The sequence below is a fragment of the Xenopus laevis genome, chromosome 4L (genome assembly GCF_017654675.1).
Source record: "Xenopus laevis strain J_2021 chromosome 4L, Xenopus_laevis_v10.1, whole genome shotgun sequence".
Taxonomy (NCBI): Eukaryota; Metazoa; Chordata; class Amphibia; order Anura; family Pipidae; genus Xenopus; species Xenopus laevis.
Genome location: NC_054377.1, coordinates 82,067,063 through 82,083,104, shown reverse-complemented (window position 1 = coordinate 82,083,104; position 16,042 = coordinate 82,067,063). Strand labels below are relative to the sequence as shown.

General features: G+C 36.4%; 1 protein-coding gene across 11 annotated transcripts in view; it reads right to left on the bottom strand.

Moving 5' to 3' along the window:
- Positions 1–16,042, bottom strand: part of dab1.L (Dab, reelin signal transducer, homolog 1 L homeolog) — a 425,953-nt gene that overhangs the window by 117,609 nt on the left and 292,302 nt on the right. For all 11 annotated transcript variants that reach the window (XM_018258283.2, XM_018258282.2, XM_041590415.1 and 8 more), the window contains one exon: positions 9,984–10,186. In XM_018258283.2, the coding sequence (XP_018113772.1) occupies positions 9,984–10,050 (67 nt within the window). In that variant the 5' untranslated portion in view covers positions 10,051–10,186. The remainder of the gene's footprint in view (positions 1–9,983; positions 10,187–16,042) is intronic.

Here is a 16,042-nt window from a genome sequence, read left to right as displayed (position 1 = left end):
CCAGTAACATGGACATTTTGTAACCCTAATATATAAGTCAGTCAATCTAGTTTGCATTAGGCAGGTTGTGTTAGGGTTGGTGCATTTGTATCTATGATATGTTTGCATTACTGCTTACTGTATGTTCTAGCGATTACAGTGATCTCCAACCAGTCGTGCATGAGCAACATGTTGCTCACCAACCCCTTGGATGTTGCTCCTAGTGTCCTCAAAGCAGGTGCTTATTTTTGAATTCCAGGCATTGAGGCAAGTTTTGGTTGTATAAAAACCAGGTGTACTGCTAAACAGAGCCTACTGTAGACTGATAGTCCACATAGGGGCTACCAATAATCAATCACAATCCATAATTTGCACCCCCAGGAACTTCTTTCATGCTTGCTTTGCTCCCCGACTCTTTTTACATTTGAATGTTGCTCATGGGTTAAAAAGGTTGAGTGTACACCATGTATTGGGTTATGGCATTTTCAGCAACCTGAGCAGGAAAAAAATGTTTGTAGACTGTGCAGGAGTTGTTTCTTACTCCGCATAAATAACTATAAAACAAGACCAAGCTGTACAAGGGTGCTAAGGAACAGTGATCATAACTGAAAGGTGTAAGCAGTGCAGAGGAACAGCTCTTGTGTAAAGAGGAGATCTTGTCACTGATATTGTGATCTCCCAGCTCCATTGATCTAAATGATAGGAAGTAGCAGGAAGAGAAACACAAACGTGTATGTAAAGAATGATCAGAATATATTTACCACCAGACAAATATGTAGGAAGGCATACAATAATAATAAGGCTGAACTATCAATGGGCACAGCATAACTTGATAATAACTTAGGGTAAAACAAGCATCATTAAAGAAGAAGCAGAAATAAAGATAATAAGTAATCTAGGGAATGAAAGAATGTATGCTATGCAAGATTTGCAAAAATTAACAATAATAATTATAATATTATATTTGTAAAAAGCATGGTTATTGGATTATAATAAGCACACCATAAAATGTGTTTTCCTTTATTTTTGTGCAGCAAAACTTCAGGGAGTAGTCATACTAATTATGTATCGTTTGGAAAAAAAGAGGCTTTTTACATTTTAATTTTAATTATTCCACTTTACCCATACAACAAAACATACTCACTTAGCAACTAAAAATGGCATGTTTTAACACCGGCTCTCAGATAACTCAACGATGCATTTCATTTATTTATTCTGTGTTTTCAAGAGCAGACTGTGTCAGAAATATCTTTACTACTGAGCAGACTTCTTGCAAAACTTGCCATCTGTTTCCATTTCTGTATAACTTCCCATGCCAAGTGCAGAGGCATAAATGTCACTCCAAATAATGCGGAATAAATTGCAGTGATTTCAGTACAAATCTATGTTTTTTGCCAATTCTAAACATTTCCACATTCCTTCAACACAACCTTTTTATATAGTTACGTAGTAGATTGCCTGAAAAATGACACAAGTCTATAATTTTCAAGATAGTTTCCCAAATGAAACCTGATTACCTTCTAGCCGATCCACAGGATCTTCATTATTTACACTATTTAGACAAACAGTAAACTTGGGGCCGATTTATCAAAAGTTGACTAATGTTTTTCCAAAAAATGTACGTTTTTCAAGGGTAGTTTTCAGTCAAAACTCAAATTTTCAAAACTTGAATTTCGGGTAAAAAAAAAAAATCAAATTTTTCAAAATGTATTATTCCCTGAAGCTAGAAATATGTAGAATCTGAAAATACTTCAACGAAAACCTGTCGAGGTCATGTAGAAATCAGTGGCAGAAGTCCCTTCAGCCATTTGAAAAGGTTAATAGCCTTCATGATGTTTGGGTTTTTTCGATGGGTTTCACTTGAAAACTCGATTAATTCTAGGGATTCGAGGTTTTTCAGTCAAAAACTTGATTAATTTGAGTATTTAGGTTTTTCACCCCAAATTCACTGATTCGAGTTTTTTTATTTGTTTTTTCATAAACTAGAAAACATTTGAGTTGTGAGTTTATTAGAAGTTTAAAAAAAACTCACAAAGCTCACAAAGTTGACCTTTGATAAATAACTCCCTTGAAATTGAATAGTTAAGCTGAATTTGTTTGATAATCCACATCCTTTGATATCAATTTAGCAACACATCAAGTTAGAAACCATTTAATACAGGTATGGGATCTGTAATCCGGAAACCCGTTATCCAGAAAAACTTACAGAAAGACCGTCTCCCATAGACCCCATTTTATCCAAATAATCTTAATTTTTTTTTAATGATTTCCCTTTTCTCTGTATTAATACAAAAAGAGTAACTAGTGCTTGATCCAAACTAAGATATAATAAATCCTGATTGGAAGCAAAACCAGCCTATTGAGTTTGTTTAATGTTTACATGACTTTCTATTAGCCTAAGGGGCACATTTACTAAGGGTCGAATTTCGAAGTGGTAAAACTTCGAAATTCGACCATCGAATTGTAGAAATTTTCTTTTGAGTGAATTTAGCCGTTTTCGATCCAATTCAAATCGTTCGATCAAACGTAGAGATTGTTCGAATCGAACGATTCTAACAATTTAATCGATCGATTGAACGATTTTCAAAAAAAAACTTTGACTTCTAAAAACTTAGCCAAATACTGTCTATAGGTTTTAGGAGGTCCCCATAGGCTAACAAAGCAATTCGTCAGGTTTAAGGTGGCGAAGTCGAAGTTTTTTTTAAAGAGACAGTACTTCGATTTTCGAATGGTAGAATATTCAAAGTTTTTTCCATTCAAATTGAATTTTGGCCTGTTTGATGGTCGAAGTACCCAAAAATTACTTTGAAATTCGAAGTTTTTGAATTTGAAAATTCACTTTGAATTCTCTTCGACCCTTATTAAATGTCCCCCTAAATGTTTGAAGATCAAAATTACAGAATGATCCATTATCCGGAAACCCCTAGGTCGTACGTATTCTGGATAATTGGTACCTGTACTATATTATTTTGCTTTAAAACAAAAAACTTAGAAGTCAAACTATACTCAAAATGTACATGAATTGTTTTATTTAGCTAGGTTTATGATTTACAGTGTCTAGTAGTGATAAGTCTAAAGCAACTGAACTTTCTGAGTAATCTTGAACATGTTTTGCCACTCATCAGAGCAACTTTTTCAGTGAGTGATAGGTAATGCCCCAGCATTTTAATCCCGTATGATTAATAGTCACTTACATCTAATCCCAGCGGTTTCAATCAATTTATTGTGATTAAAAAACTGCATTATTTAAAGAAAGCTTACACATTATAATAAAGATTATAGTTCACCTGTAGAACTTCATGGAGGGGATATAATAAAAGTAAAAACAAGTTGCACGAGGTATAGAAACCACAATTAATTCATATTTATGAATAAATGATACCTGCCAGTTAGTTGCAGTGTTCCTATACTTTATATTTCTTTATATTACTTTATAATCTTACATTGTCCAGATTATCTTTATCTCAAGAATTAAGAGACATGCAGGAAGCAAGCAAATATGTTAATAATGTGCATCTTTATAACGTTTATATATCATTACCACTACTTTTGAGTTTGGAGATGGGAACATAATATACCCCCTCTTGGAAAATATCCATAACCATATAAAAAAATGAGGGTGAAGGCCAGGTCAAGGAACTCCCAAGGTGACTTCTGATAGCCTCATGTTTTGCAATAGGGGTACTTTGTTTATTATAATACACAAGTTTCAGTGAGTCATGTGACAGAAATGACATCACTAAGTTCTGATTATAACCAATGACATCACTAAGCAAGATTTATAAGTATATAATTTACAGGATATTCATGGCTCTTGCGTATTATAAATATATAAACTAGTAGATGATTGGCTTCACACAGGTGAATCACTGGAGAGGAATAATCATAAAAGTTCATTTAAAACCCTACTTTTTAAAGTATATAACTCTTATATCCTGCAGTAAAGACGAGAGCCTTAGCAGCCTTTCGGTATGCTCCACTTTTTTCTTATTTATATATTGCAAAAGTTATGTGTTCATGGTCGGCGATAAAGGCTGATGGCCAAAGTGAGTGGAGAGGCCATTAAACATGGACTGTAGTGAAGATTCAATTTCTTTGTCATTGTGAAATATGTCAAACTGGGAATGTAGCTGTTATTTTTAACACTGCAGTAGTTTCCATAAAGATTAGATGTGGTATCTCTAGGTAGAGTTGCTGTAGCCAGAGGGAAAAGCAATACTAAATGTCTTGTTATCTTGACATCTATAAGGATTTTTTTTATCTACTGACATGTTGGGAATCTTGCAATGTTCTAAGAAAATAATTATGTAAAAGTGCTGGCAACATAAAAAAAGAATACATAATAGATTTTGTGTTTCCGAATTTCACAACAGCTATAAGTCCTATTCTATTCTGCTAGTGCCTTTGTGTTACAAAACACTGGGGCATTTTTATGGACTCTAAATTGTGTCCTGCAGTTTTAGCCGAGAAAGACAGGGCAGATGGTACAGTGTATTCCTCAAACACAGGAGTTGGCTACACGAGCCTGTTTAAGGCAGATAAGCAATTGATAGGTGGGAGTGAGCAGCATTTTGATCCATTTTGGTTATTACCTGACATAATAAAAATGTATTTTGGATAGAAGCACTTAGAATACCAAAGTAATTTCATGGGAATGGGAAGAACTTCATTCACACATTTATGGTACAAAACAATTGTTTTTTTAATTTTAATTGCTGTTTTGTTGCCAAAGGAGTTATAAATTAGTGACAAAAAATATTGCATCTATTTATAAAGCACTGTGAGTGTACTGGAGAATAGTTTTCAGTGGTATACAAGACAAACATAAACAGGGATACAGTTAATATATTATTAAATACAAAAGTAAATTTCAATACTTACCTGGAACAGGTCACTGCCCCAAAGAAGTAGCAATCTATTAGGAAAAGGCATACCAAAATAAAATAGAGGGGGGTAGGGGCAAGTGCATATGTCAGGGGTGTGATATAGCAAAGGATGCTTTATAAAGAGGCTTGATAACAGAAAGCTTGTCTGATACACGGTAGTCGAGTATGCAAGACATGTTGGGAAATCAAGGAAAATGGTTTTATGCATCACTTATCTCTAGTGGTGAACTGTAGAGACAGCAGACCATACTGAGCTGAGAATAAGTGTCGAGAGGGAATACAGTGGTAGAATGAGTAGCTATACAGAGGAAACATTCTAAACATATATAAAACTAAATAAGTTATATAATAAACACTTACAATAAGTGTTAAAAAAAATAACAGTCATAGAACATTGACAACTATAATCATGAGCAATTAAGTTATCCTGACTCATACTGTAGTTCTTTTGCTTGGTCCTTGCGCTATATTGATGGTGCAAGTAGCCCCCAGTTCAAAATTCTAATACGTGTTTGGTTGTTTCTGATACAATTTACCCTTGGTTTAAAAGGGCCAATGAATGATCCCTACAAGCTACTGTCCCCTGCCCCTATTGTCTCAGAGATCAGGAGAGAGAATCTTCAAATCCCAGGCTGTTTAAATCAGTGTCTTCCATATTACCACAGCATTTGACGGCTGATAGCAGTTCAGTGGTCAACAAAATCACTAAGGCTAGTCAAGTGATGAGACTGGAGCACTGAGAGAAAGATTTTACTTTAGCACAAATGAAACTGTCAGATTCCCCTGACAGCTAGACTGTTAATCCAAACCCAACTGTGCATTGATGTGTATGTCTGTAGAAGCTAAGAATGGGATTGTCATAAAATATACATTGCAAATTCTTCTTTTTAGAAACACATTTTCTAGACTTGGGGGCTTATCAGTTGTTCCAATTTACGATATGTGTTTTTTTTTATATAGAATTAATAATATTAAAGAAACTCAGAAGAAGCCCAGGTTTATTTTGACAACTGATTAAGCTTTGTGAATACTAATATGTCTAGAGGAAAATTTTAACCGAATGAGTTAAAATTCCTCATTGAATAGCATTTGACCAGTAAAATGAGGAAATAGGCAGTTTACCATTTTCTCTATTCAAAGCCTTTTAGTAAACAGAATAAGGATTCTACAGAATGGAACACACGTGATACATTTCAGTATCAGAGCATAAAATAAATAATACTATTGAATTCCATTGCTTTATGTCTGAAAATTACATCTTGCAGGCATTTTAAAAGGTAAAAGAGAGCTTTAGTGCTAATCTACTTGTTTCACATGTTTTTTATAATTGCATTTGACATCTGTATTGCCTATGTTCATTTACAGGAACAACTGACTTTATACTGTAGAATATTTGCATCTTCTATTTCATGTCAGATATTTTCATTAGTTGCTGTTGTAGTTCTGAGGCCACTATACAGTTTCTGACTAAAGGTAGCCATTGACTAATGTTTACCTTACAGCCACCAAAGAGTATAGTGGAAGTGGAAATTACGACTGATGCAAAAGCCTAACTTGCTGATTCCCAATAGTGATGTGTGGGCAGCGCCGAAGACCGCGGGACCCATAGGTCGGAAGGTTTGGGTCGGCTTCCACAAAATGTCCTCGGGCTATGGATGGGTTTGGGCTGAACTGCAGCCTCCGTCCATCCTGCGGCCTTCTGCTGCCCAACTTCTGTCTTTGTGGGTGCTATTTTATACTCTTGCGCAGGTCCTGCCCCCTCCGATAACATCAAGGTGGGGGGGCATGGGGAATATATAGAGGGTAAGGGTCACATGTGGTTACTGCCAGATCGGGTTAGGGTCGGGTGCTGGTCAAACTCACTAGTAGGCAATAACTTCCCCTCCAGCCATTTTTCACACAGTGCTTCTGACCTGCTGATGGTTTTGAAAAAGCCTGCCTACCCCTTCATTCTCCACAGCAGTCTCACAGGAAGTAGGAAGTGAAGGCAGAAGGCTCTCCCCCTTTCTCTCTGCCAATAAGGAATGAAGGAGCCAATTGCGTGTTCCTGTCTTCATTGAGTCTGATTTCAGCACAGTTCATGGGCAGACATTTTCTTTTACTAGGAGAATACAGATTTTGCAATCTCCTTCCTCTTGTCTTTCTGACACTCAGCACTTAATCGTTTATGTAACTGTAGTTTGTATTTATTATTGTATTGACCTCTGTTCTATCAATTTATTGTTCTGCTGTTTCGGTGCTGTGTACATAAGAAGAGCTATATAAATAAAAATATACATGCATGCATACATAATAAACTCTTCCTATTTAGCATATCACAATGGATTGAGCATATCCATTTCCTTGGAGAACTTACTGAGGGGGTTGAAAATTGGCATAACAGTAGCTACGATTCACAATAAGTCACAAATAATCAGAAGGGTGTGGGGAGAGCATAGTTTTAATGCTCTTAGATCTGTATGAAGGTGAATTTGCATAGATTAGACCCATCAGTTTTGCCTTTTTAGACCTTGCTTACATGACAAGGGGACTCCTCAATTGACCCTTTGCCCTCAGTTAATCGACTGAACCCCATTATTACCTAACTTAATGAAACACCAGGAGCCAGAAATTGGGTAAAATGGCCACAGAGTTTATTCACATTTTATTAAATAAATAGGACCTTGCCAGCCTAACCTAAGGAAGTATTCTAAAGCCAGAATTCCATAAGAGATCACTACTATGCTCTGCCATTCCTCACTGAAGACTTGAGATCAGCACCATGTCATTATCTCCACCACCGAGTATTAGGCTGCCTCCACATACAGAGAGGAGGGCCCCAAACTCTGCTACCAGCATAAGAGAAGTTCAGCAGCCCTGCTGCATTCAGGAAAGTATCCACATCCAGTTATTAATAAATAATATGGGAACATAAAGAAGAAAAACTTCTGACATTTTGCAAAATATGCAAAAAAGGGGGAGGACGAATCGGATATTACTACCTGTTCAGAAGATAAGGAAGTGAACTTTTTCTTCCCTTGACATCACATCCCTCTCTTTCTCCACCCCCAGTGGCAGACCAGGCGCCTTAGGCAACCTGGCCGGTCACATTGCTCAATAGGCACGTGCGCATGCACCAATGGACAAGCAACGCACACAGGCATAGTTGCCAGTCAAATAGAGGACCGGACTGGGGGTAGGAAGCAGAGAAGGTATGTGCCTGGCACCCCCCCCTAGCTTTGCACCCTAGGCACATGCCTACCCCCAGTTCCAGCCCTGTCCATCCCCAACCCAGCTTTCCCCTGCCTTAACTCATTCCTTCTCACCCAATCACAACTACATCTGAGTCTGACAATCATAAACCAGTGTAATCTGACTGCTGATCATTCTGAGCGCCTGTCATGCAGCCCACAGTGCTTATAGCTTCAGGCTTTCTTGCAGTATGCAACTCAACAGTATGCATCATTTGTAGTTTTCTAGTAGGTTTGGCCAAAATTTAGATCAAATCCAATCTAATGGAGATACTAAATAATATGAACATAGTGTTACTTACTAAGGCAAAACATACATGCAGCATTCTTTTACATTGCAGCACTTAGCGCTTAGCATATAAACAGAACAGTTATCACTCTATTAAAGTAGATCTTTTTTTTCTACTGAACACACCAAGGCTTAACAGCTCCCTTTCAACTTGCACAATCAGAAACAATCTCATACATAAACTATCTTTCGATTTATGCATCTTTCCTAGATTTTTCCTTCACAGCCTCTCGATTTATTTTTGCCATATGCCAATGCTGGTTATTTTGTGACTCATCCGATCTCAAAATGTATTTTCAGACTCACTATTTTTTACAGTACAAATGAAAAAGTAAGTATAACACATCATGGACGCACAAGATAAATAACAAAATAGAGCTATGTTACATTTTTATGTTCTTCATACAATGATGGAGAATGATCTGTTTAGTGCAGATGTAGACAACTGATGGGCCATCAATTTTTGTTCCCATGCCATATAATGGATGTCCAATCTCAACAAAATATGAATCCATCAAAATAACTGAGGCAGTGATTGCGCACTGGATATACGTAGTGTGAAATGTCTTCTGCCAATTCCATTTGATAACCAGTTACTGTTTAGTATTTTCTTGCCTTCCAAATATATTAGGTTTGTTAATTTTAATACATCTCTGCATTAGTCTTCATTTTCATGTCGATGCTTATATTTTACTTTTGCGTTGTGCCCTCATGTATACCAGAGCCTGACAATGCTATTTCTAAAGAATCATGATCAGTGCAGGTCTGTATTATACTAGGCTATGGGTCCTAAATTGCTATAGCTTGTTTCTATAGTGTAGAGAAATAAGAGCTTGTACAAATTCAGCTCCATGGCAGAATTTAGTGTATAATGGAAGGAGTAAACAATCCTACTAAATATACAGATGTTGCTGAACATAATATAATTCACATCATTCTTGATGGCTCATATATTAAGTAAAATAAGAGGTTATATATATGTACAGTATGTATTAACGAGCAAACTTTGCCCAATGGCTAGCAAACTGGCCCCTATGTATTTATTTTGGCTAATATTGTTTTACTTAGATGCCAGCAACTGCAGGGATGTGTTTAACCGTTGCATAACCATGTATGCAAGTAAAGTCTACTAAAGTTGCATTCATATAGAATACTTTAGACTTCTCTAGTCTTTCACATCTCATTCCAAAACTTTCAGAGCACTAAATCAGTTTGCTACCAGTTTTCAGAGGCAAAGTCATACAGTAGCCTGAATCAACAGGACCAGTGTTTCATTTGTAAATACTTCAGCTTCAGTAATGGCTGCCCCCACTGCATTCCTGTTCCCATGGAGCAGAGAGAGCACAAAGTTGCAGCACAGTATAGCATTAACTGAATTCATAGCCCATCTGCAATTGCCAGATACAAAATGAATGTAATGGTTTGAACTCCTTTTAAGGACCGTTTCTTATTTTTACAATAATAAAATGTCAATATTTTAAAATCTTTCTGATTAAATGATCCTCAACACACCCAACATACCTTCCTTTACGGCTTAAAAAGAATCAGGAAGCAAGTCCTAATTGGCCTTTTACTGTCTGCGCATATAGTAAGAGTTACCTTTCTTTTTTGATTCCTTTTTCGTGCTGGTTTTAACAGCCACTTGAAGTTCTGTCTCAGTTGACATCCTATTATATCCTTAGTCCTCTTCACACAGATCCAGTATCTCAGCTAGGCTCATTTAGAACTCTTCTCCAAAAGAATAGCTTAGTCCTTCAGATGCTATAATCCAAGTCACATATCTCATTCATTTCTCTCGAGAGCTGCAAAAGAAATGACAGTCATGTTAGAAGAGTTCAAAAGCACACTAGTGTTACAGTGAATTCAGAATACTGCTATTCAAGCTTGTCACCGTGGTCTCAAAGAATGTTAATATAACAATGCTTTTCACTGCAAAAATCAAGGAAACAGAAGTTTTTCAGTGTGTATATTAAATAAATTGGTTCCTCCACCCAAAAAATATTTAGCATAATGTAAAAGTGTAATTGTTAGAAATTCTGTAGTAAACATTAATTAAACATGGTCAATGGCTTTAAAGTTATTTGTAAGAATGTGTTAGCTGTATGGAGGGCTTCTTTAAGTTCAGTTTGGTTTTTGAGAGACTATTCTGTTTAAATATTTTTAAACCTGATTTAATTGGATAAAAATAGATAGGTTATTTATCTATATATTACTGATATTTGTCTTTATAGATTTGGATTTACCATTTCAAACCCATAAAATGCAGAATGAGTGATAGTACTTAGTTTATGATTTCTTGCATGAATGCCGACAGTTTCTATGCAATGTAGATTTTTTTAAGCCAAACAGGGCAGTTTTGCTCATCATTATTAATCATGATGATAATAATAATAAGAGCTCTAAAGACAGGAGTCATTGCGAGGTCCAATGTAAAGAAAAACAACTTTTAGGACTGGTCATGTCCACCTATTAGCCAGTGCTCTTTTAAAAGTGGTGCAGGAAACCTCAAATGTAAAAGAAGCACTTTAATATATTTACTATGGAATTTCTTGCAACTGGAATGGATCAGACTATAAATTCAACAGCATACAAATGTCACAGGCCATTTAATAGCAGCAACTGAAAAAAGAAAAAAAAACAACAACAACAATGGCATTATCAGCATAGGATTTCTCATCCCAAACCACTGCCATTATATTTCCCACAGAAAAGGCTGAAGTAAACAGGAATGGCGACATGCTTTGTAGTGGATCATTTGCAGAGAAACACTTTGCTAATAATGTTCTGAGACAGTATCAGCACACTAGGAATGGATTAACGACACAATTCATGAGGGTGATAATGATCATGGTTCTGCTTTTATGCTCCGCTTCACCAAGTAGTGAAATAAATTTGAAATGTGCTTGATAATATGATACCTGAAAATACAGATATTTCATATGATGTGATCAACTCAACAAAACAATATTATAGCTAACAACCCCTATTTGTATTAAATTCTTAATTTACGTCTTGGTTTAGACTGCATTGTCACATCCTGCCTGGATCTGATGACCTGCTGTCTTCTGTGCAGTCTACGCACCTCTGCTGTATCTGAGCAGGCACGAACATGTTTAGTTTATGCTTTGGTCACTTTAGTTCCCATTCAAATGGTTAGAGGAGGACATGGTGCTCCAGAATTAGTTATAGGTAAGTAACTCACCGAACAATGAAGGTGGTCCAGGTGCACCAGCCCCAGACCCCCAGCTTCAGGGAGCAGTACAGCAGAAGATAGAGAAGCAGGGCTGACCGGCACTCATACGGATCCACAAGACCAGAGATATTCAGTTAAAAGATAAATTTATTAGTAGAAAAATTAAAATATAAGCTCCATCTCCATCCACCCTACGCATTTCACACCCCTCAGGGTGCTTAGTCATGGGTTCACATGGGTTTTCACTGAAAGTGAAATTCATTCATAATGTAGCACGATTATCTGCTCAGCTGGTATAGCAAAGGCTACATGTATTTACATAGATTGTTCATCTTTGTAAACGTATATGGTATTTATTAGGATGACTGATACCTTTCCACATCAATGGTATTCAATGTATCAGTTAGAACCCATGACTAAGCACCCTGAGGGGTGTGAAACGCGTAGGGAGATGGAGCTAATATTTTAATTTTTATACTAATAAATTTATCTTTTAACGGAATATCTCTGGTCTTGTGGATTCGTATGAGTGCCGGTCAGCCCTGCTTCTTTATCTTCCACTTTAGTTTCCAGACAGACACACCTGTGTATAAGGGGCCCGAACGCTCATACAGGAATAGTGGACCAAGGAGGAAACACAGTCCAAAAGAGTTAGAGGTATCCAAAGGGTTAAGAAAAAAGTCAAGTTTAGGCAAACAAGTCAGTTCCTGCAGCAAGGGTTCAATAGACGATAACAGGCAAGGGTCAGGATCAAAGGAGATTCACAATTGCGCACCCAGGACACACGAAGTGGAACCTATAATAGGGCAAAGGCTTCAGTGTCCAGGTGTCTTTAATAGGCCTCCTTTGGCGCCAAAAACGGACGTGATGACATCATGACATTGGCGTTCTGATGCTGGCGTTCCTTCTGACGCTGGCGTTCCTTCTGATGCTGGCGTTCCTTCTGGCGCTGGCGACCATTCTGATGCTGGCGTCCATTCTGGCGCTGGCAACAACGCGCTGGGTATCATTGGACGCTAGTGACGGAACGAACCGCATGGGATCCCTGGATGCCGCCATCTTGGAAAGGGAAGCAGAGACGGAAGACCCCGGAGCGGAGGTAAGTATTCCTTACACTGTGGTCAATTTGGCCACAGGTGTTCAGAGTTTGCCATATGAATATGGGTTGATAGGCTAGTTAAACCTTATGAATATTCTCTAGTGATTTCACATAATAACCCTAAAGGGATACTTACTACATATTCTTACATATATCATACAATTGCCTTTGTATGCTATTTATAATTTTGCTATAAAAATATTTGCCTGATGCCTTTACATTACCCATGTTTCTCTATGAGGAGGCTGCCATATTTGTGCACCAGCAGTCTGTTAGCATTAGAAACTCTGACAGATTGAGAAGGGACACAGTCAGGTTGGTAAAACAGTCAGGTTTAGGAGCTTCAAGTAACAATTACTTACTAAAGCAGCCCTATCAGCAAAAAACAATTAACATGACCTGTAGGTAACTTTACGTACATTCATATTTTGAAGAATAGTTTTTTTAAACGTCAGTATCACTTTAAAAATGGTAGAATGATTTACTAACCAAATACATTGGAATACACATTGCTATTATTTTTTATTACTTATTATTACTATTATTTTTTTGTCTGCAAAAAAGACAAAAAAATGTAAACACATGCATATCCATAAGTCAATACATTGATTCCAATGATAACAAGCACCACCCAAGCAAAAACTATACCTTCATCAAGAAACAACAATGACTATATACTTATGGGATAAATGAGGAAAAAATGTGTTCTTGCTCTCTTTGGAAAGGAGACTTTGCATCCGAAACTTAAAAGATAGCACAGTACTAAGGTTGCTAAACAGATTATCAGTAGTGATGGGCGAATTTGTCCCATCTTACTTTGCTGAAAAATTCGCAAATGTACGTTGAAATTCAAAAAGCGGAGGAAAATTTGCAAGACGCATTGAAGTCAATGGACGTCAAAGTAATTTATTTTTACATTTTCCCCAAAATTTGCTTTGCTTTCCCCAAAATTTTACGTTTTTTTCGGATTTTTCACCAGATTTTCAAATTTTTTCACCTGTAAATTCAGAATTTAGCCCAAAAACTGCGGGGTATTGCATGAAGCCCAGATTTTCTGATTCGGACTTTTCCATCCTCTGGGTTTAATAAATTCAGATAAAAAATTCAGATAAAAAATTCAGATTTTATATAAAAAAATCGCAAATTTATCGTGATTTATGCATTTGGAGTTTAGTAAATAACCCCCTTAGGATCTAAGTAGCTGCATATGACAAAGGCTAGGCATGTTTAAGGTGTCCAAACAGGGCTATTACTGTTGACATGAACAGACTATCTACTTCAACTATTGTTATTGCAGAACCTATTACTGTCTTAAATTGCATATAATCAAATAAAACGGAATGCAAAGTTATATTCAAAAGCCACCAAAAAGCCTTAGAAAGCCTGATTTCATACAAAGCCACAGCAATCTTCAAATAAATGGTTTGCTGAGAAAATAAAATCCACCTTTTAAATAATCCAAAAACTCTAAGTTGTAACTTGTGGAAAAACAAAAAACAAGTAAATAAACGGCATAAATCATACAAAAAACTGCATCAAAGAATTATGGTTGCTATCAAAAGAACTTGACAGTAAATTACTTTTCCTGGACTTGCAAAGGCAAAATGAACCAACTCCGCTGTATTATACTGCATATTGTACAAAATTGAAGATTTGAAGATTGAAGATTTTGACAGCTATAATAAATGAATTTTCTAGCTTTTATAACCACATTGGGAACGAATGGTAATTCTGAGCTACTACTGATGAGGTTGGCAATTTTTTTATACATATTTTACCAAAATATAAATAATCTTTATCAACCCCTTCCACAGCATTGCTAAGAGAAAACATGACCAGTGATGCCATATAAACTAAATAGAAATATTCACTTTTCATTACAAACTAACATGTTATGTTTTAGTCACCATATGATCATTGCTATCATTATTATTTGCACCTGAAGCTCAATGTTATCTGCCAAGTTACAAGCTGCTGAAATGGAATTGAACTACGAACTCTCATTACTTCATTAACGCTCTACATCAGTGAAGTATCATATATCATATATTATTATGTATCTACTATTATAATAACAATGAGTTCTGTACATGCTATACAAAAAGAAGATGAGACAAAGCTGCTGAAGATTTTACAATGCTTAAAATGACAAAACAATTTTATGATTATTACTATTGAATGGTCATTAGTTCCGCAACATTACCTGAATACATTTATCTCTGACCATAGTAAGTACTGTAGATTTGCCACCAGTTGTTTCTGGCAGCTGTGGAATATACAGCTGAAGAAGCCAGTGAGAAGATATTGTACCACTATCTATCCTAGATTATCTGATGAACAACTATAGTTATTGTTTTACAACATTCTGTTTAAAATGGAAATTCCCATCCCTCCATCTTCTTTCGCTTCTTTTCTTCTCTCCCTGTAAATTTCAGCCCAGGGACCTCACCTTTCAATATAGACTTTTCACTGAAAGTGAAATTCATTCATAATGTAGCACCATTATCTGCTCAGCTGGTATAGCAAAGGCTACATGTATTTACATAGATTGTTCATCTTTGTAAACGTATATGGTATTTATTAGGATGACTGATACCTTTCGACATCAATGGTATTCAATGTATCAGTTAGAATCACATATTGTTTCATCAGCCTTGGTTTTATCCAGTTCAGAGATGGTGGGTTTTAATGAAATCATGTAAATCAACAATACAATACAGAAGATGCTAGTAGACACAAATAAAACATAGACAAATAAAACATAGGGGTATATTTATGAAATGGTAAAAGGGTAAAAGAGATCCATTAAATTCTTATTGTTCTTAAAAATGTAAATTGGCTGGGGGGATGGTTTTTATTGGAGATCGTCCTTTTTACCCTTGTACCCTTTGTTAAATATAATGAAATATAATGAAATAGTGAATAATATGGAGCTTTTGTGCACATTGTGGAGTAAAATCGGAGAGAAAAAGCTAATGTACACAGAATTAAACCCTTCTAGGCTTTTCTGATTATGCTAAGAACTTACCGTATATACTTGAGTATAAGCCTAGTTTTTCTGCATCCAAAATGTGCTGAAAAAGTCTACCTCGGCTTATACTCGAGTCAGCGGGCAGTAGCTGAGATTGCAGTTACTTTTAATCATTCCTATACCAACAGTTCGCTTGGGGAGAGACTGCAATATCAAACAGCGCCCTCTGCTGGTTTTATGAAAGAATAACAGTGCACCCTCTGTTGGTTATATGAAGGATTAACAGTGATGGCAATATCACACAGCACCCTCTGCACATGGTAGTGGGACAGCGGGACAATGCACACAGTAATCCGTTTGGCAATTCTCTGTCACCATCAACTTTGCAAAGAAGT